This window comes from Cuculus canorus, chromosome 3, assembly GCF_017976375.1.
Source record: "Cuculus canorus isolate bCucCan1 chromosome 3, bCucCan1.pri, whole genome shotgun sequence".
NCBI lineage: Eukaryota > Metazoa > Chordata > Aves > Cuculiformes > Cuculidae > Cuculus > Cuculus canorus.
In genome coordinates this window covers 91,431,945-91,453,515 of record NC_071403.1, presented here as the reverse complement: position 1 = coordinate 91,453,515, position 21,571 = coordinate 91,431,945, and the positions used below count along the sequence as shown (strand labels likewise).

The 21,571-nt window shown below is 38.3% G+C and overlaps 2 protein-coding genes across 2 annotated transcripts in view; one reads left to right on the top strand and one right to left on the bottom strand.

The window, feature by feature from the left end:
• Positions 1-304: 304 nt before the first annotated feature.
• BPNT1 (3'(2'), 5'-bisphosphate nucleotidase 1) lies at positions 305-14,024 on the bottom strand. Its single transcript, XM_054063853.1, has 9 exons — positions 13,906-14,024; positions 9,821-9,945; positions 6,326-6,430; positions 5,974-6,081; positions 5,415-5,463; positions 4,366-4,457; positions 3,178-3,375; positions 2,203-2,308; positions 305-870 (listed from the first exon to the last, which is right to left on the bottom strand). Exons 2-9 carry the CDS (start codon positions 9,935-9,937, stop codon positions 722-724), a joined length of 924 nt encoding a protein of 307 aa, XP_053919828.1. The 5' UTR covers positions 9,938-9,945; positions 13,906-14,024; the 3' UTR covers positions 305-721.
• A 791-nt stretch (positions 14,025-14,815) lies between these two features.
• IARS2 (isoleucyl-tRNA synthetase 2, mitochondrial) overlaps positions 14,816-21,571 on the top strand; it is a 30,500-nt gene continuing 23,744 nt past the window's right edge. The window contains exons 1-9 of the mRNA XM_054061364.1: positions 14,816-15,045; positions 16,045-16,167; positions 17,291-17,447; positions 18,474-18,622; positions 18,711-18,760; positions 18,859-18,968; positions 19,054-19,144; positions 19,521-19,636; positions 21,239-21,408. Coding sequence (XP_053917339.1) covers positions 14,842-15,045; positions 16,045-16,167; positions 17,291-17,447; positions 18,474-18,622; positions 18,711-18,760; positions 18,859-18,968; positions 19,054-19,144; positions 19,521-19,636; positions 21,239-21,408 — 1,170 coding nt within the window. The 5' untranslated portion in view covers positions 14,816-14,841. The remainder of the gene's footprint in view (positions 15,046-16,044; positions 16,168-17,290; positions 17,448-18,473; positions 18,623-18,710; positions 18,761-18,858; positions 18,969-19,053; positions 19,145-19,520; positions 19,637-21,238; positions 21,409-21,571) is intronic.

Here is a 21,571-nt window from a genome sequence, read left to right as displayed (position 1 = left end):
CATCAGAGAAGTGCTGGGAACTCCTCCCCCTGCTGCAGTTTCCTGGGTTCTCCTCAACTGATGTGTCCTGAACCCTGCTGTATTAACACTTCACTGGTCCTCAATGGATCCCACGATCCAGAAACCCCTGTTTGGGATGTCAGAGGCCCAGCTGGATGGTGTCCTGGCTCCTGCAAAACTCAGACAACCCAACTGACCACAAATAGCAATCTGGTCATCCCAAAATTAAGTGCAGACTGAAAAAAAGATTCATTTCTAAGAATCAAAACCATCAACTTTATAATAAATGAGCTAAACAATCTAGGCAAATTAAGTCCATTTGTATTTAACACAATAAACCTTTGTTGAGTACATACAACAAAAATCATCAAGTAAGATCAGGGAAATTACTTAAATTGATTTTGTGCCCTCAATATTAATCTTGGACTGTAGTGTTACCATTAGCACAATCATATCACATGAAGAATAAACACTGCCAAAGAACATGAAAAACAACTGTTAAAGAAATGTGACTGTTCGGAGTTGTCTGATAGACATGGCGAAACAATCTGATCTAACATATTCCTAGGGATTCTGTGTGTAATTTTGAAATTACTGAACACCTTAATGTAAGAATTTGCTTCAGATTTTATAAACAAAATTTCAAGCTCAGTTATCATCTTCCTTTTCCTCTAAGCTCGCTTTCTCAGCCTTCCAGGCCAAGTGAAGATGCTTTACTGCTCTAAGGCACAAGAGATTGTTTAACAGTGTTAGGAATACGACTGGCATAATAGTCATAATTTCTCAAAGCAGCAAGGACCCCAGCTGAATTCATGTGTTTCACATCCTTGCTATACTGAAATGAATTCCCATGGATATCAGTTATCTTGCCTGGGGGGAAAAAAAAAAAAAAAAATAAAAGGAAAAGACAAGTTATTCCAGCAAACAGGAGTTGGAAAGAGAAAATCTGTTTTATTAGTACAAGTGACAGATCTAAAAAACAGATAGTCTTTGGGGTGCACGTGCCTGTCTTGAGATGTGAGCTATCTTTGCTACCAGTTTAAGTGCAACATTTTTTTATTGACTGAAATCAAATAACTAAGTTTTTACTTTCTTTCAGCAATACTTAAGATCCTTGTGTTTCAGTAAAAGGAAAACACCACCTCTGGCTTACGGATTAATTGTTTCCCGAGTAACTTATACATTGGCCATTGACAAGAAGGAAAGAAAAATCGTCAGTTCAAGTAAAAGCCAGGGCAACTCTATACAACAAATTCCAACATAATATAGAAATACCCCACCTGGTTTTAAATTAGTTTCTAGAAACCACTTAACAAGAACAACACAAATCTTTATGCAAGCTAATTTAACCACGAGTTACCTACATAACAAGGCTAAATATGGCACTGTGCTGTCCCAGATTGGTTGCTTTTTTGTGCCTGAGCTAACCTGTTTAAAGTTATCCCAGTTATCAACACTACAGACTGCAGAGGAGTTAAATAATGTCATATGAAGCCTGTTATCCTTGCTCCATAGGATTTAGGAGATCACACCCCACAATTTTAGCATATGGTGGCAAAGGTCTATCAACATGAATAGCAGAGAAAGTATAATAATATTATTTAAATTCTTGTCAGTGAAATTTTTCATAAAATCCCTAACTCCTTACGCCCTAGAAGGGTGGCATATGTTGACTGTAAACCACTGATTTTACTGAATTACATTAATGACTCAACTTTGGAGTTCATACATCTGAGGAACAACTGCATGATTTGGCTTATTTCTGTGTTTTTAAAGAATTCAATGTCCACATATTATGTAATATGTTAATAATAATGAATTACTATATCTAGTTAATAGGACAGTGTGATTTTACTGTGAAGTCATAGCCAACAGAAAAAAAAAGCATTTGTTTTGAAAATATTAAAACTAATATGACCAAAATTTTGGCATTTGTCTTTTTCAATTATTTGACAGTTATTGACTATATTTCTCCAGGGCAAAACAGATCATAATATGCTTTCCAGAGCATAATTTTCTGCCCCTTTGGAGTTACTGTTGATTTCAAAAGACTCAAAGCTCCTAGTGAATCATGACTGTTTAAAAAAGAATACCTACTGTCATGTTTTGAAAGTCTTTTTTTTTTTTCCCTATGAGAAGTATAAATAAATTCAAATTGATGCAGTTTCACTGATCTTGGAATTCTGAATGCTATTAACTTACCTCCTACAGCATGCAGAATAGCTTCAGGTGCACACGTATCCCATTTCTTACACCCAGGACTAGCAAATACATAAGCAGATGCCTTGCCTTCTATGAGTTGAATGATCTGTTACGAACAGAGAGTGGCAATCATTGCAAAGGATATAAAGCATTTAGAAACAGGTAAAAATAACACCAAAAAACACGGATTAGATCAGTTTATTCTATGTATTTAAGTCAGAAAAGGAAAACCAGCCATTGCCTTTCCAATATTACAAGAAATTATATTAAGATTTACAAAGCTATACTGTATTACCATTCTGCATGATCTATTTTTGATTTCTATAAATACAGTCTATAGGATGAAAATCAGCTTTCAGTTTCAGAGACAGGAATTCCTATCTTGTGCAAGTACTAAGAAAATAAAGTGGAAACTACCTCCATGTTGTCTTGGTGCCATTTTGGGCCTTGCACATATGGAAGAAAAGAGATTGGAGGGTCTTTTTTTGATAACCATGACAAAACTAGGCCTTGTAATAGCAGCAAATGAATACTCCCTGGTTGCAGAGAAGGTCTGCAAAGGAAATAACACTATGTGCTTCTCCTATTTTTATTCGTTGATATGTGCTGTTAGTTGGAACAAAAAACATATTAACATCAAGAGAAGTAAATGTCTAATATAATTATGATTAAATTGTATTCCTGTTTAGCCATTCTGGTCTTGTGACTTTTTATTCTCTCCCCTAGAAACAGAATACTGGGGAAGATGGAACTCAGCCACAACCAGCACGGCCACTGTTGCCGGTACCAACTTCTGACTGTCTACCTCACAGAAGTTTGAATGCTTGGAGAAGTTGTGCTCGAGAAAAAGGAGGAAGTCTCCTGTACATTCATGGAAGTAAACAAATGATTTCTTTATAAATTCTTTTTCTTTTTTTCCAAAAGTAATAAAGTTTCTCTGTCCCACTAGAAACAAAATATTTTGAGTTTTCCTACCTTGTTTCCGGCACCTCCAACTCTGATGACACTGTCTGGGTTCAAGGCACTGATGCAGTCATTTACCAGGGTATTGCTGTGAGAACGGGTGGTAATAATGATGTGTTTTCCAGCTGGTACTTCTGTGAGCTGAAACCCAAAGGCACCCATGCCCAGGATGCCCCATATTGTCCTGCCCAACACAGCACCAGCTCCTGCCTACAAAAAAAGTACACAGATCCAGATGATGCTCAGTCATAGTGATCAACATTCAAAACACAAATGGAGAGCAGTACTTGGAGAAATCTTTGCTTATTAGGGAGTATAATATTAATATTGGGATATCTGTTTAAACAGTAGCATTTAAAAAGAGCTATTCTAGAGCCATGAGTGAGAAATTGTCTCTCTTTCCCCCCTCAGGTAATGACATAATTTCCTATTTTCCTATCTGTGACATTGTGGTAATGCCTCTAGTGACTGTCAAATTAGTAGTTGTGTATCTCTCTACTTCAGGCACAATCTGTAACTGAAAATTGTCATTTGATATGTTTCATCATAGATACTGCATAGAACATATAGAATCAGCTGATTATATGCATTAAATCAGCTGAAAAGCTTTTTCTTTAAATTCTAGTAAGTTTATTTAATCAGACTGCGTCCTGAGTTTTTTTCCCTACTCACAGATAATATTGAAATAATCTCCAAACATCTATAAATGCCTGAAGGTTGGCCATCCTGATCTTACACCTGGAACATGGCCTGATACACTCTAACCCAGTTGTCAGTGACAGGTTCACCAGGTTTATTTAAGGCTGCAAATTTACTGCAGTTACCACACCTCACAAATGCACCTATTGCATGGATTTACTAAAGAATTTCTAGCAAAGACTCTGAAAATACTAGTCTGTACTTGTTTTACAAGATGTACTTTATATATACTAGAGTAACACATACAGTACATACATAACATACACTGTATTAGTGTATTACACATGCCTGAGGATGCAGTATGGCTGTTAGTAGATCCCTGAGCTTCAGGGAATGGAAACCAACATTCAAAATTGTAATTATTTAATGAAAACAACCCCACCTTGTATTACAATATTAACTCCGTTACACACTGCTTTTCAGTTTAAAGTGTGCTAATTGTAAATGGCTTAGAAGTTTGAAATTACGTAATGCTTTTAAACAAATCAATGCATTTAGTACCTCATAGTTGTAATATGGCTGGTTAATAACTCCTGCTATTGCTTTGCCTTTGTAAGCAATTCCAATAAGAACCGTTACATGGTCAAGGAGACCTGCACAGAAATAATATGGATGTAAAACCTTCAACAGAAGTTCACAAAATGATATGCAGGATGGTATCTTAAAAATGCAAATACTAATCAGGATTTTCAAGTGTAGTAGGTTGGTTGATGTAATTTTTTTAGTCATTTAGCCTTGAGGTCTGCAGAAAAGCCCCAGACAGAATTTTCTCAATAGAACTATGTAATAATTAACACATAATGAAAAAGAAGTATAATGATACAACTGAATAGCAGTAAGCAGTAGATGGTGACAGTCTTCTACAATTGTGGTGTGAAATCTTTAATGGTATTTAAAACTAGCAATTTGTTGACAGTTGTACATCTGTTTCCCTGAAAAGGGGACAAAAATCTGCCTAAAAGATTTTACGTTCATCAACTAATAAATACAGTAGGAGGCTGAAATGGTTTCAGCATATTGTTTTTGGAAGTTTTTTTTCCCCCCCTTCATTGTAGGGTCTATTTCTACAGACACAAATTAGGCTTTGCAGAGAACAGTTTCTTCCCATAATTGAGAAATTATGATTAAGGGAAAGATGTTTTATTTTGAAAGGGCTACAAGTACAATTGTGGGATTTGGGTTGTTTGAAGGCAAGGCTATAAATATAACTTAGCATATTCTTGTGTGAATGGGAGATTTAGTCCCTCATTTCAAAGCATATGCTAAATTGTAAGTTTGACTGAAAACTTAAAACGACTTGTCAGCAATCAAATGCAGCCCTTTACTCCCTGAAATGATAAAAAATGGTGTCACTAACTAATGCATCAGGAATATTCAATACTGGTTAGAACTGACTGGAATAATTAAAAACTTTCATGATACTCAAGAAGTACAGAAGCAACATCAGATTTATGAAACAATATTGTATGCAACTTCTGCCATAAAACTACATCTAACATGCTAATCCATTTAAAAAAAAAAAAATCAGGAGAATTAAAAGAGAAGCCAACCTTCAGTGTACTCCTTAGTTCCATCCAAGGGATCAACCCATATTACGAGCTTTAAAAATGAAAATATAAGGAAAATCAATAAATAATGTAAACTACCATGCAAAATATTCATTTTACTTCAGTGCTTTTATTTCCTTATAGCAGTAAGGAACTAAAGACATTCAGATATTTTGTGTTATGATGTGACAGAAGCCTACAGTAGTATTTCACACAAAAAAGCTTCAAAACTGACTGGAACTTCTGAGTAACTATCTTAATTGAGATATGAAGGCTTAAACTGAACAAGGAAATGACATTACTTTCTTATGTCCAAAGCAGATTCCTTCCAAATAAATTTAAATCACATGGTGCAAGAGCAAATTTCTATTTCCCATTATGGCGCACAGCATTTCCACCTCCGGAGGTGTGATTCTCCTGACTACGTTTAAGTTTTCAAGCCAAACCCGAAAACTGGTAACACTGAAATAACCTTTTTTTCTTAATACATTCTTAGCTAAAATCAATAACTAATATACATAGAGTGTAAAATATGAAGATATGTGTAGCATGACCACATTACCTCTTCCTCTTTAATTCCTGTGTACTGAGCAGGACAAGTTTTCTTCAGTATTTCTTCACAGTGACCATCTTCAATTAATTCATCAGTTACCTCATCAGAGGGCAGTTCCTAACAAAAGGATTCTCAAACTTATTAGAAAAAGATGTTAGACTCACCTTGATTTGCCTTAGAACTGTGGATTTGCTTGCAGCTTACTTGACAAAGCTAATGCAATGGAAAGATGAAATGAGATAGAAATAATTTAAAAAAAGAAAAAAACCCCAAACAGATGATTTCCTAAAACCTGACAAAGCAATTTGACTCCAAGTTACAGCAAGTGAAATTGTTACAATGAAATAAATTAGGTACTTACTTCTTCTCCTATGATTGTCACCTTGGGAAACTTCCGTGCCAGGGAAGCACAAATGCTCATTTGTACCAGTCGGTCAGCTTTGGTCTGCAAGTCATTGGCCCCAGTCTGTCAAAGGACGGAGAGGAATTTGTGTATTTCAAAACAACAACAACAACCAGTACAATGGCCCATATGTCAGTCTATCTACCTTGTAATGAAAAAAGAAGTCTAATTTGATAAATCATCAACTTAGTAAGCGATCTTGAGAGAGGCAGGCTAAAATCCGAAAGAAGCAGAGTTTTCCTGTACACCCTAGAGCTAAGATAGACTGGTATGATATTAGAGCAGTATTCACATGCTGTGTTTTTCTCACGCACTGGTGCAATTGTACTGCATACGTATTTGTGCAAGTACACAGAATAAATTAATAAAAGAATGAAGCCAGATATAATACAAGAAGAGGGAAAAGCAAAAGCTAAGACGTTAACTGGAAAAAAAAATATTTTATGGCTCACTGGAGAGACATGGCAAATTAGGAAAGAGGAGGAATACAGGGAAGGTGTTAGTAAAGGTATATTTAAAAGTCCAAGTAATCTAGCTTATTAAGAAAAAAAAAATCAAAACTGAAAACAATTATGCATAAACTTCTAAACAAGTGACCAGCACCCATACATTTTTTTCAGCTAATAAACTGGAGAGGAAACAGTGAATTTGTTGACTCAAGATAATGTGAAACAATGACTGAAAGCCTTCCCAAAAGATGCAGTGTAGCCAAACATATGTTGCCAGATAGGTTACAATAATTTCTTCTTAAACATTAATAATCTGCCATATAGTGGAATTGTCTAATTTATTAATACTTTCTTGCCTTAATATTCTATGAATGGAGGAGCCCTTTAGGTCCGGAGAAAGAATATTAGTAAGACATACTTCCATTAGCACAGGAATTAAGAAAGGCAGTTCATCAAAGGATTTGCATTTTAGTTGAGTTAAACATTTCAGCTGTGACATGAAAATTGTTTTATTGAAATACAGAAATTAGCCATAAGAATGGAAAATGCCCTTTATATCATGTTATGGGTTAGTTTTTGCATGCTCAAAACCTAGTCTGTCCCTTATTCAATTGCCTGTTTTTAAGAACCTTGTTATTTTTATTTGAAATTTCCCTGTCATCCTCTACAAAATTTGTTTGAATTTGGCAGTGAGTTTATAGTCAGAAAGATCAAGTTATTGCAGAGAATGTCCTTTGTTCCAGGGACACCAACCTAGTAAAATCTAAAAAAGTAGTTGTTCGGAACAGTGATCAGTAAGGTAAGAATTGCTGGACAAAGTGTCTACTTACCCACTGGGGTTAAAAAAAAGAAAAAGTAAAAATGCTACAAGAAGCAATGTAAATGGAAAGGTTAAAGTTGATCGGAAAAAGAAATCTCTGGACATCATGAGAGGAAGGAGACAAGCTAGCTTAAAATCCAGCTGTCCTTGATCTATTTTTCTTCATCAAGAAAGCTGGGGAGTGACTGTTTTATAAATGCTTGAAGTGATAGGAGTAGGGGCAATGGGTATAAACTGGAGAGGGGCAGATTTAGACTAGACATAAGGAAGAATTTCTTCACCATGAGAGTGGTGAGGCACTGGAACAGGTTGCCCAGGGAAGTTGTGGATGCCCCATCCCTGGAGGTGTTCAAGGCCAGGTTGGATGGGACCTTGGGCAGCCTGATCCAGCGGGAGGTGTTCCTGCCCATGGTAGGGGGGTTGGAACTGGATGGGCTTTAAGGTCCCTTCCAAGCCTAACTATTCTATGACTCTATGATTCTATGATCTAGATAAATGGATGGGAGGTGAACGCGTTGAGAGTAAAGGTGGAACACTTCCTAATTTTCCTAAAGCTTTCAGTAAGGACAGTTGGCATTGGTCTTGATGTGTGCTGACTGCAGAAAGAGGATGAATAAGAGGCAGCACTTCCTGTTCTTGGCCTCTCTTCGCACATACAGCTTCTCTCTCTTTAACAAGAAGCTTGCAGGATTTACAAGATCACTATTCCCTCAAACAGGACTTCTTCTGTTGGTCATCGTTTTCAAGCTAATTTTTGTTGTTCCTAGTATTCATTTAAAAAGTATGTATAACCAATCTTATTTAGAACCAATATCACCTGTTACTTTTGCTCATTTTTTGCTGTACTGTATTTACAATTATTTACTTAATTGGTTACGGGCTTAAAAATATGTTCATTTCCTGATTAAGCAATGCATTTCTGATTTACTGGGAAATAATATTAACACACATTTTAAAATGAAACTGAATTAAATGGATAAAAGCTAGCATTTCATTTTTGAGAGTGCAGGAAGGTTAATGTAACTTTAACTAAAAGTAAGCTTAATGAAACTTGTTTAGACATGTAAAATGAACTGGTTCATCCAACAAAGTACAGACAGAGCTTCCTTTGTCCCTCTGAGTGCAAGTATTCTCAGGCTTTCTTGTAGTGCAGCTGCATTAGCTTTTCCAAGAACCTAAAAGTAAGTTATGTGGGAAAATAAATACTACTTACATGTGTCTGAGAATTCTGCTATGCATCTACGTACTTTTGAAAACTCAGATCATTACTCTCTAGGGTTTCTTTTAATTCTGTCCCCCATACACCTAGTTTTAACTGCTTAGGAGGAAAGGGAATGAGAAAAACTCACAAATTTTTTTTTTTTCCTTAGTCCTGAATATAACTGACCAAATGGAGAAAAAAGAAACTTTTTTTGCATCTACTGTCTGAACCAACAATAAAAGTCAAAAGATCAGACTTCTCCTCACAACTGGCTGAAAGTGTTTGCTATCAGAAAAAAAAAAAATACCAGCAATTCCTTCAATGTAAAGACCAAAAATTATATAGATACTTAATGCAGTCCATGATATTTTGACATACCTGTAAAGCTAGCAGTCACATCAAAAGCTAATTCCACCCATTCTTGTACTGTAGTCAAAATAAAGATCCTGGCTTATTAGTGCAGCTTATTAACTTCCAGCAAATTAAGAACTTCATGCAGATGATTGTAATTTAATTTCCGTTTTCTATTTAGCATTAAATTTGAAGCTCCAAAGTTATTTTGAAAACTGATTTACAATGAAATCTAAGGTTCTTTTCGGTTTTAACAAACTAAATATTGACTTATCCTAATCCAGACTTCATCAAGGACACAGTAGTTTAAGATGTACTACAGATGTTAGAACATAAGTATGGAAATTAATCGGAAAGAGACATTATCATCAATTCTGAAATGCTGTCCAAGGCTTGTGTTTGTGAGGTGAATCAGGACAAAATTAGTGTGTGTTTCTTTTAAGTGTCTGAACATCCTTTAGAAATACTGGCCAGAAGACACGTCTCCAGTGCTCTTTTAATCCTTTAATAAGGAATATCTCTTGTCTCAGGGAGGTGAGGACTGTATTGCCTTCCCCAGTTGCTGATCTTTGACCTGTACCTAACTAAGCAGTAATGAGAGAAATTAAATTGGAACGAAGTAGAAGTCATACCTTCTCCACTATCCCCAGATCTCCTGCAGCCATTACGCTTCGGACAATTGTTGCAGCTTTTTCTGCAACAGAATACGCAGAGGCAACCACACGCATGAGCAGAGCTGGAGAAGCCATATTGAATGCTGAAAAGAAAGCAAAAGCAAACTTGTACATTTCTCTCTTCAAGAGAGGATAAGAAGGAAAACATTTTATATAACATTCCAAAAAGATACCATTTATTTAAGCTGAGTAGGAAAGGGAAAGTGTATTACTGCCAGTGAGTACTGAAGTGAGCTTTAACTTTTAAAGAAAACAAGAAATAAAGAAACCCCAACACAGGGACATAAAGCTATTTTAGACAAGATTTTTCAAATATCCATGGTCTCTCTGACAGTGAACCTAGCTCTCCTCGCTAAAATAAAATTTGGTGTCAAAGAAGAACAAAAGCAGCAACACAAACTTTTTATCATAGAAGTTAAGAAAAAGCATAGTGTACACACAGTCCTCATTTTTTGTACATTTTGGACTTAAGTTCATTTTTTCAGAATTGAACCCACAGAGCTGGTTTGAGCCCAGACTCAAGTACAAGGCTACCAGATGGTATGGCAAGAACAACTTTACTCACTGTTTTGTTTAAGTATAAAATAGGCTTTTGTAGATGGCCTAATTGTGGACACAAAATAGACTACTGATATGCACATACTGCATACACTGCACTTGTGTGCAAAAATCTGTTCATGTAAATTTTACTATCCTTTCTATATTTCTTTAACTTCTCTCGATTTATTTAAGGCAATCTGTTACACCTCCCTTCTTCCTCTCAACACTGTATGTCCTGTTATTCTTCCTATTTACTGTCTTCTACATTTGCTCCCTAGCACACACCAGTGCACTTCACTATGCTTTTTGTTCCTAAAAGAGGAAAATAACTGTCACTCTTGCAAAAGGCTAGAAATTATGCATTCCTCCCAGCTTTTCTCTGCCTCAGGAAAGAGTGTTGGTAACCACACTGTATTCCTTAAAATTTGGAGCTAATTGCTTTTTATGTTTTCCTATCAGTTTTTTCTATCTGTGTAGACTACCTGCTTTTTGGGTTGGGCTCACATGTATGATATACAATACTTCCAAGTAAACATTTGAGCACAGAGCTAGAAAAAATACAGAGGAACTCACTAATCACCCCATAGAAAACACATATCAGGCTTCCCTCACAATCAATGTTTGCAGCAATTGCAGCAAGTATTGTGTAAGTGGCAACAGGTCATTACCCACAATACCTTTCCTTTGAGCAATGTAGTCTGTAAAGTATAATATAATGAGGTGATTAAGCTAGCTACTGTAGGTGATATAGATACTTCAGCTTTGCAGAAACACTATGGGTATCTCTAGAAATCAGGATATCTCAAGCTAAAAGAGCAGAGCGATGGTCTAAGTACATTCAAAAAGCACGGTCACTACCGTTTATTATTTACTATTCATGGATGGGAGCAAAGTGCTCTGGAGTCCTGTAAAATAGCCAAGGTCCATACCCAGGGTGCACATGTGGTTGGTTTATCATAGACTGGTAACAGTGGTTACAACGGAAATGCTGGAAACACTACCCGAGGCAAAAAGCAGCTCTCAAAGAACTGAAAGTTGTAGGGCAAATAAGTGTCATAACACATTTGAAAACAGATACTATTTTACGTACAACTTCACATGAAATAAGTTAGCAAGAAAGAAAATCAAATATAGTTCATTCCATACTTAAAATATTGGAAATATGAATGCTTTTAGGAGAAAGAGAGTTAAAAACATAGAATATTAGATTGTATGGGTTAAAGAATTGAGCTTAGAAGAAGACAATTAGGGTTTTAGTTCAGCTTCTCATTCTTCTTTTGACCTTTCACTGCAGCTTTGTTCCTGCTTTGTAAAATGAGGCTAAAGCTTACTTAATTGTTTTAAAGGCTTGATTTATTATGTATTTGCATAAACGTTCAAAAGCCTTTGAAAATAATGTAGAAAAGTATCTTACATTCTTGAAGCTTGACTCAAGATCTTTCTCGAACATTCTTAAGGCAAACAACTCTACTCTCTTTCTGTAGGGAACCTGCCTGAAATTTCTAAGCAAGCCTTAAGCTTTAAGTATGAAAAACAAGATTTATTAGGAGAAAGAGAAATCGGAGGTTCAACAACCTCTCCTCCAATGCAGAGCACCTAACTAACCAAGTACGAAGTGTTTCTACAGCAAAAGGCACCTTGTGTTTTTACAGCGCTGCATGTCCTGTGTGGCACATTCTCTGGTGTGTTGAACCTTTTTGGTTAGTTAAGACAGGTGTGTGTGCTAGTTGCCCACAGGTACCAGTCAACTTTTCAATCTCAAATTATCTAGTTTATAATTTTCTGGAGCACTCCTTCTGATGAGGGCAATGTCTAATTAATACGTCTATGATACATTCAAGAATATATTGCTTGCTTTGAATAAACAAGTTAGATTCTTACACAACTGTAGTTTACAAAGATTGCACAGCAATTATCTCTCAAATTAAATTAGCATATTATTTTCGAAATACAGAGTGTCTTCCAAATATCATCCATCCTTTTTCCTAGGATGGATTTTCACCCAAATTGTTGAGTGGTCTCAACTCGACAGATCAGACTGCTTTGCTACCTAGTAAAGGCGCTCTCCAGTTCTTGTTACACATTTTAACTTTGAAATATTTAAATATCACAGGATTGCTACGATTAGTTTATCAAAACAAGTACAAAGGATTTATTGATGTTGTTAGCTGGGCGTCTTCTGCACATACCCATTTTCCATACTTATAATTTCACCTGGTGACAGAAGAGCACAGCCATCACATGGGGCACACCTCTGAAGGTGAGTACAAACTGCCACTTCTTGTTCTGAACTCTGCAAAGGCCAAGTGACTACAGTGCCTATTTCTTTACAATGAGCTTCGACTTGATAAACTTTTCCTTCTGCATAGTGTCAGTAAACGGTGTTTATCCAGCAGCAGTGGGCTGGGATGGCGGAATACTTGGTCCCATGCGGATTACCTACAGGCTTCCAGTGGGAAAGGGCTGCCCTGCCTCATTTCATATCTTCTTCAATGATATTGACAGCAAAATCAAGTGCACCCTCAGCAAGTCTGCAGATGACACCAAGCTGAGTGGTGCAGTTGCCACACCAGAAGGATGGGATGTCATCCAGAGGGACCTGGACAGGCTGGAGAAGTGGGCCTGTGAGAACCTCATGAGGTTCAACTGGCCAAGTGCAAGGTCCTACACCTGGGTCGGGGCAATCCCCATTTTAAGTACACGATGGGAGATGATGTGATTGAGGGCAGCCCTGCGGAGAAGGACTTGAGGACTTGAGGGACTTGAGTTCTCATCAACTTGAGGACTTGATGAGAAGCTTGACATGAGCTGGCAACGTGTGCTCACAGCCCAGAAGCCCAACTGTATCCTGGGCTGCATCAAAAGAAGCGTGGCCAGCAGGTTGAGGGAGGTCATTCTGCCCCTCTATTCCTCTCTTGTGAGAACTCATCTGGAGCACTGTGTCCAGTTCTGGAATCCTCAACATAAAAAGGACGTGGAGCAGTTGGGAAGGGTCCAGGGGAGGGCTACAAAGATGATCAGAGAGCTGGAGCACCTCCCCTGTGAGAATAGGGTGGGAGAGTTGGGGTTATTCAGCCTGGAGAAGGCTCTGAAGAGATCTTACAGTGACCTTCCAGTACCTGAAAGGGGCTGCAAGAAATCTGGAGAGGGACGGTTGACAAAGGCTTGTAGTGATAGGACGAGGGGCAATGGGTATAAACTGGAGAGGGACAGGTTTAGGCTAGACCTAAGAAAGAATTTTTTCATGATGGGAGTGGTGAGGCACTGGCCCAAGTGGCTCAGGGAAGTTGTAGATGCCCCATCCCTGGAGGTGTTCAAGGCCAGGTTGGATGGGGCCTTGAGTAGCCTGATCCAGCGGGAGGCGTCCCTGCCCATGGCAGGGGGGTTGGAACTGAATGGTGTTTAAGGTCCCTTCCCACCCAAACCCTTCTATGATTCTATGATTTCATTCAATCCCCCGAGAGGCCTTTTAAGCTTGTACTTAAGAAAGAAAAAGGAAAAACCTGTTCCTGACGGTGCTGCAGTCGGGGTTCCCACCACAGAGCTCCGCGCCCCCGCCGACTCCCCGCCCCTCGCTCCCCGCTGCGGCCGCCGGGCGACGAACCCTGCCCGGCCCCGCCGCTCCGCCTCCGCAGCACCGGGAGCTCCCGCCCCCCGTGCCGCCTCCTTTAGGCTGGTACCGAAACTGCCGGCGAAGAACCTCTTAAAGACTCGTTTTGGAGTTTTGGAAAGCGAGCCCGCTTTCTCAGGGCTGGGCAACACGAGGGAGCGATCTCCATCCGTCGTGTGCAGCGAGAAAAGACCTGGGACAGGATGTATTTCCCACTCATATGCACATGGATAAACATTCCCAGAAATCTTATGCATATTCTATTACTTTCCAAGGAGTCGTTTTGATGTTATTATGAACTTCACAGCTGACTTGGAGCTGGCTCCAGCTCTGCCTGACCGTGCCTTTGGGATAGAAAGAAAACTCCAAACAGAGGTGATTACAGAAGCAGACATTTATTCAGCACAGATCACACTGCACACAAGACATTATCATCTCCAAAGAATGAACAGGGTCTGTAAACACTGTCTGAAAGAAAACACGCTCTCAGAGAAAGAAAACATGCAATCAGAGGGACATTCTGTCTAACCTTCAAAGAACACAGCTGCTTAGAGGAAATAACTCTACTTTAGCTTGAATCAAAATATTCCACTTTTTGTAACAGTAATTGCTTCTTGTATCAAAGAAGCCCCAACTACATTTACCAAACGCTTTCGAACGCCCCAAGCCCCTCCCGCCGGGGAGGGCAGAAGCACCGCCTCCTCCCCTCGTCCCCCGCCCTCCCCGAGCAGGGGGGAAAACGCGTTGCTGCGCGGCATGTCCCTCGCCGCGCCCCGTCGTCGCAGCGCCTCTCCTCGAGGCGCAGCCGGAAGCGGAAGAGCCCGCGAGGATGTTTTGGGCATGGCGGGCGCCGGCGCTCGCTCGGGCCCGGGCCGGGGCGCGGGGCGCGCTGTGGGCGCGGGCGGGGACCGCCTCGGAGGCCAGCAGCCGGCAGGACCCCCAGTACAGGGACACGGTGCTGCTGCCGCGCAGCCGCTTCCCCGCGCTTCTGCCGGGGCGGATGCAGCCCGAGACCGAGATGGAGACGCAGCAGGTGGCGGTCCCGGGCGGGGCGAGGGGGCGATGGCTGCGGGCCTGCCTGGTGCCGTGGCTGACTTAGCGGCCCGGTCTGTCGCAGGTGCCCTGCAAACCCGTAGTTAGTCGTGGGGGAGACAAGAAGTAGTCACTGTTACAAAAACTGGGATATTTTGATTTAAGCTGAAGTAGAATTGTTTCTTCTGAGCAGATGTGTTCTTTGAAAGTAAAATAAAATGTTCGTCTCAGAGTATGTTTTCTTTAAAACACTGTTTTTTCCAGGCACTGTTCACACTTTGAAAATGATAACAATTGTGAGTGGTGTGATCTGTGCTGAGCAGATGTGTTTTCTTCTGCAGTCACCTCTGTTTGCAGCCTTTCCCTCTCCCAGAAGGCGAGGTCAGGCAGAGCTGGAGCCAAAGCTCCAAATTAGCAGCAGTTTTGACTGTTGTGGAGTTCATAATAACATTAAAATCAGTTTTTGGAAAGCGGTAGATTACACATAAGATTACTGGGAAAATGTATCCATATGCATGTAAATGGGAAATACATCCTGTCCCAGCTCTTCTGTCACTGCACGCGATTTATGGAGATTGCTCCCTCATGTTGCTCAGACCTCGTAAAGGGTGCTTGCTTTCTAAAATTCCAGAAAGAGTATTGGAGGGTTTTATTTGCCAGCATTTTTGGTATCAGTGGAAGAAAGGGGAACGGCTCCGGATCTTAGGGTGTTGATTTAGTTGCAGCCTAGGCTTTGTGGAGTTTGTAAGGGCTCCCTCTAGAGAAGGAGTAACGACCCCTCTTGACAGCAGAGAGCCAGGATAATAATGTTAGCCTTACTGTTGTGCTAGTCCCATTTTTTTTAGTAAAGTTCTAACGCCTTCTCCTACAGAGTCAGGGAAGTTAATGCTTTGTGCTTATTTGTTTGTTTCTAATACATGTTGTATTGTGAAGCCAAAATCCATACTTTTTGGAAGTGAAAAGGCCTCTGGTGATTTCGGTGTTTTCTTGTTGTCTGCAGAAATGTGGTTTTTTGGACCTGTATTCATGGCAAAGGCAAAGGAAAACAAAGCAGGAATTTTGTCTTCATGATGGACCACCTTATGCCAATGGAGACCCTCATGTTGGCCATGCATTGAATAAGGTGAGTATTTACTTGTTCATACTTTAACTGTTTTGAAGTGATAAGTACTTGCTATATAAGGTGCTGCGTGTTCTCTGTTCCCATTTAAATCAACAACACTTTAAAGTGTTTGGTATTTTGGTAAACAAGACTTCTAAAAAGTAAGTGATGTGGTTACGTAGATACCATACCGTGATATAAATACCATATATGGTATAAATACCATAAATAAATGCCATATAAAAATACCATAAAAATAAATACCATATAAAAATACCATATAAATACCATACATGGTACCTCTGTGCTGAGCAGTAGTTTATGAAACCAAATGTTTCGGTAAAAAAAGAGAAGTTTTTTTAGAGAAAGCCCAGCCTGTAATTTATTCCTGAGCAATATTAAATGCACAGCTTATTTGTATATGGAACTTGCCACACGTACACACGTTAGTCAGTGTATATTTCTATATGTGTATATGTAAAGATGTTATTGTAATGCATGTTTGAGTTGTCTTTCTATTCTTTTTTTCCTTTGAATATTTTCTAAGTTTATTGTATTGCATTTGCTTTATTTTTATCTGGATGTCCTCAGTGGAACTACAACATATTGATGGCTTTTAAAACATAAATCACTTTTAAATGGTACTCCTACACACATTTCAATGTGTTTAGATTCAGTTCTGAGAATGATAGAGTTACATATGCTACAAAGCGGGAAAGACTCAAATGTCACCTGCAGCTTCTTCCAGTACTAGTGGACATCTTGAACATGTGAAAATGACTGATTTTGTTAGGTGATCACTTTTGTAAAAAAGCAACAGTATGCACTAGGCCAACACTGTAGATCCAGTTCAATGTTTTAAGAATATGGGCAAGTAGGATTTGTTTGATTCAGGTCATGCAAGTTTATGAAATGTATCTGTCAGTTACACTGAATGTGAATTCCTTTGATCAGAGGTCCTTTGAGGTCCTGCCAAAATATGAAATGATGGGCAAGTAAAATCACGAGTGCATGGTCTTAACTGTAAATTTATAGTACAGCCTTTTATATTTGTTTGTTCTTTTTAATAGGGGGAACCTTATGAATAATGTAGCTATTCCACAGGGGGGAGCTAAAGTGATAACTGACCCTTGTGTCTTTTCAGATTTTGAAAGACATCGCTAATCGTTTCCACATGATGAGAGGTTATAAAGTACATTATATACCAGGATGGGATTGTCATGGATTGCCAATTGAGTTGAAGGCATTGTCAGAAGTCAAAGGAGCTGAAAATCTTTCACCAATGGAAATTCGACAGAGAGGTAGATTACTGTTTGCAATATCTTTACAGAAAATATTGGGTTAAGTATTTGTACCTCCTACTCATTTTTTATTTAATACTTCTTGTATAGCTTTTATACTTCATTGTGAGCTTTTCTGTTAGCTATTGGTGACATTTTCTGTGATGACTACCTATTTGCCAAGCAGATTGAGTACAACGTAACCTTATGAAATGGGATAATTGAACATGGGCTTAATTTGTTGCTGTAATAAACAGGCATAGCCAGTGACCATGGGTTTAAAAAGACAGGAGGAGGGCAGAGGATTTGAGTTTCTGCCTTAGTTAAACATATAGTTTTGTGGAAGTGGCTTTTAAGAGGTGATCATCCTTTTGGTTTTGGAAGACTTAATTTGATTAGGAGCTAAGAAGATACATGTTAAAATCGGGCTTCATAGGACAGCTTGGTTCAGTATCATAAGGCGGATTGTATTTGTTGATTGTGTTTTTAACAATGCTTCAAAACTACAGGAGTGATCCTTTTGGAGAAAGTTAGTCTGCATTATATGGAAACTCCTTTGAAGAAATAATTTCACATACCGTACTTATTGAAAAACATCAACATTCAGCTGCAAATGTATTTGTAGTAAGCAATTTCAACTGATTTAGCTTGTAATTGTAGCAATGAAATGGGATAACTTATTTTCAGACACGTGTTATTTGAAAAGTTTGGATTAGCCTCAACAGAGCTGGTTAATTTTCACTGTTATTTTACGTTACTTGAGCATGCATTTTGAAAAATTATTCTTTGTAACTAAATATACTTATTTTTCCCCCTCTTCCCGTATCAGTCAAAAAGTGCCATTCCTGGATCTTTTTTCTCTTTGCAGTCACCGAAATACATATTTTTTAAGCCATAATAATCTTATTAATACACATCAATAATTATTGTATAGTTTAAATATGTTCAGCTCAGGCCTTCCTAAAAATCATCAGTAGTGTATTTTAAATGGTATTGTATTGATCCTAGTGGACTAAATCACGTGCTTAATGAAACTGTTCCCTTCAGCCAGAGAATTTGCAGAAAGAGCAATTGAGAAACAGAAATCTGCCTTCATTCGTTGGGGTATCATGGCAGATTGGGCTAACTGCTACCGTACGTTTGATCCTAAGTATGAAGCAAACCAGCTGAGAGTCTTCTACAAAATGTATGATAAGGTATGTTGAACTTCTGTTATAGTGTATTAGATTCTGTTGTGACTTTAGATTCTCCTAACTTTCTTTGTTCCCTCCCTTTCTTCTTTAGGGTTTCATTTATCAGGACTATAAACCTGTGTTCTGGTCTCCTTCAGCAAAGTAAGAATTGACTTACTCTTTTGTCCTCAAAATTTTAGTGAGGGTATCAATAGCTTTTCATGTTCAAGTGTGTTAACTTGTGTTTGATATCTACCCAGAACAGCCTTGGCTGAAGCAGAGCTTGAATACAATGAGCAGCATGTCAGTCGTTCCGTGTATTTGAAATTTCCCATCATAAAGTCACCACCTAAGCTGACTTCTGTGATAGGTACGACTTCTGTATAGATTTTAAGGCTGGTAGCTTTTGTTTTTGTTATAATTGTAAGTAAAGTACTTCTAATTTACATCTGTAGATGGATCATCACCTGCTAGTGTGCTAGTCTGGACCACGCAGCCTTGGACTGTGCCAGCCAATCAAGCAGTTTGTTACATGCCAGAATCTGCGTATGTGTCTTTACCTTGGTTCAGTGATCTGCATGAGTCCTTATCAATATATATCAGCAAAGTTAAAAGTTTCTGGACTACCATTCCATTTTATTTAAGACATCTTTTTTTGTGTTTTGTTTTGTGTGTATTTTTTTTTTTTAAGTGGTACAATTGTAAGCTTTGTTCTATCTCTCTGCTTCGGTTTTTATTTTTTAAAGTTATTTCTTCTTCTTGATGGTAGGTTATCCTGAATTTCTTTTGAGATTTAATTGTGAATTGGACATATAGATCTTAAAACATATTTTGCTGTCTTTACAGATGGAGCATTTAAACAATTTATAGCTTTGTGGTGTTTGTAATTATTTAGTATTACAAATATGTATTTGCATTGTAGATACTCAATTGTGAAATGTACAACTACGGGTGAACACTTCATTCTAGCTGCAGATAGAGTTGAGTCTATGGCTGCTATCTTGGACACACAGTTTGAGGTTGTGTCAACGTGTAAAGGTAGGTTTTAGTATTGTTAATCTTAAATTGCTTAGAAAGATGCTTGTAGGAGTCTGAAAACTCCTTCAGTTCTCGTGTATTATTATGTTTGTATTTTGAGAAAACGCATCATTAAAATAATATGAAGAAGTTGTCGGATTTAGTCTTGTTGTATTCTAGCTCAAATGTTCACCCACAGATTTTAAGTACCTCTTATAAACTGGAAAACTTAAAACACAGAGTGGAAGTCTGTTCAGTCTTTGTTATCTGAATGGATCTTCATTATACTGAATGGAGTTTCTGCTTTTCATCCATTGCTGATGAGAAGGCGGTGCTAAGTATGCTTTCTGACTGCCTGATTGGAAAGCTCTGTGAGAACTCTTGAGATGACCTACTGTAGTAGAAGTATTTCAGCCATTGTTGTCATGTAGCTTTTCAAGTTTTTCACTAAGAGATGTCTTAAGCCTTCACTATAACCATGAAAAATACTGAGGTATCGTAGGCGACTGCTGATTGCACAGATAAATTAAAGTGTTTGTTTGCATCTTAACGAACTGCATAGAGGTGTTTCTTTGAAGAGAGAGGCTTCTGATTCAGTGTCATGAGTTGGAATTTCATGTGTCATCTGTGAGCCTTATTCATTTGCCTTTATCAGTTATTTAGTGGTAGGAATAGTGATATCTTCAGGAGGTGAGAATGATGGTGTCTATGACTTTTCTTTTTAAGTATTTTTGATGTCTTTCTATGCATTGTTTTCCAGAGGGGAGGAAAAAATTACCTGTTCCTCTGCTTAATTAATTTTGGTTTTACTTAAAGATAAAACTACCTTGAGGTGTTCTGACAAGTTCTACCTTCTTGAATCACATGACTTGTAGATGACATGCAACAGGAGAGTTGGGCCTTCTTGAAAATAAATTTAATGTTAGAACCCATTCTTTTTATATTCCTGTATATTCAGCAATTATTTGTTACGTTTCTGTATTTGTGTACCTAACTGTCTGATAGCAGTTCCTAAACATGTTACTGTTAGGAAGAAAGTATTCAGTGAAGGCCATTTTGTCATATGAAGCATTCCTTAAGCTCTGTGATTCTTAACTTTCGTCAAGGCTCTACTACTACTTCAGTGGGTTTTTTTAGAAACTTTAAGTTATCGCCAGCTTTAGCTTTGTTCTTCTGTAATCTCTTTATTTCTATGTAATATAGAGAATTTAAATGAATTGCTCATGATAATATTAGTAGTTGGTGGGAGAGCTAGGAAAAATTCCAGCATTCAGAGTTTTTGTCCTACAAGATCATTATTGAGATCCGTTTCTAGAACACTGGTACGGTTGTCCCCAAGAAATGGGAATATGTGGAGTGTCTGTAGGTGAAATGTCACTACTAACTGAATACCATTGTGTAGGGTAGAAGAAAAGCTTTTTCTTCAAAGGAAACAAAAGTCTGCAAAACTAGCAATGTAGAGAATTTGAAAGCATTTGGATGGAGACCCACAAATAAGATATAGTAGTACATCCGAATAATATCTCATGCATACACTTTGGATTGATTCTTCCATTTCTTCTCTCTGATAAAGGAAGCTGAATGCATGGATTGTTTCTCTATTTTTTTATTTCACCACTCCAGGTGTAGATTTGGCAGATGGTTCTTGTGCTCATCCCACAGTTCCTGGCAGAGTCTCTCCTCTGTTGCCTGCAAATCATGTGACAATGACAAAAGGAACAGGATTAGTTCATACAGCTCCAGCTCATGGCATGGAAGACTACAGCGTAGCTTCTCACCATCAGCTACCCACGGTACTTCATTTTTTCTCAGCTTGATCATATGCCACTGCAATGATTGTTTTAACTTGTGCGTAAAACTTGAAAATGTTTTGAGGCATTCGGGTAAGCATGAGTACCAGTAACAGTTAGCAGGAATGCAGGAGTAACCTTGAAGCATGTTTCAAAATAAAAGGAT

Bases quoted from the DNA above. Each gene is read 5' to 3' on its own strand.
- BPNT1 (XM_054063853.1), bottom strand. From the start codon at position 9,937: ATGGCTTCTCCAGCTCTGCTCATGCGTGTGGTTGCCTCTGCGTATTCT. The intron at 6,082-6,325 runs GTAAGTACCTAA...TCCTTTTGTTAG, and splicing joins TGACAATCATAGGAGAAGAA to GAACTGCCCTCTGATGAGGT. The intron at 2,309-3,177 runs GTAGGAAAACTC...TGTTCGTAACAG, and splicing joins TTGGAGGTGCCGGAAACAAG to ATCATTCAACTCATAGAAGG.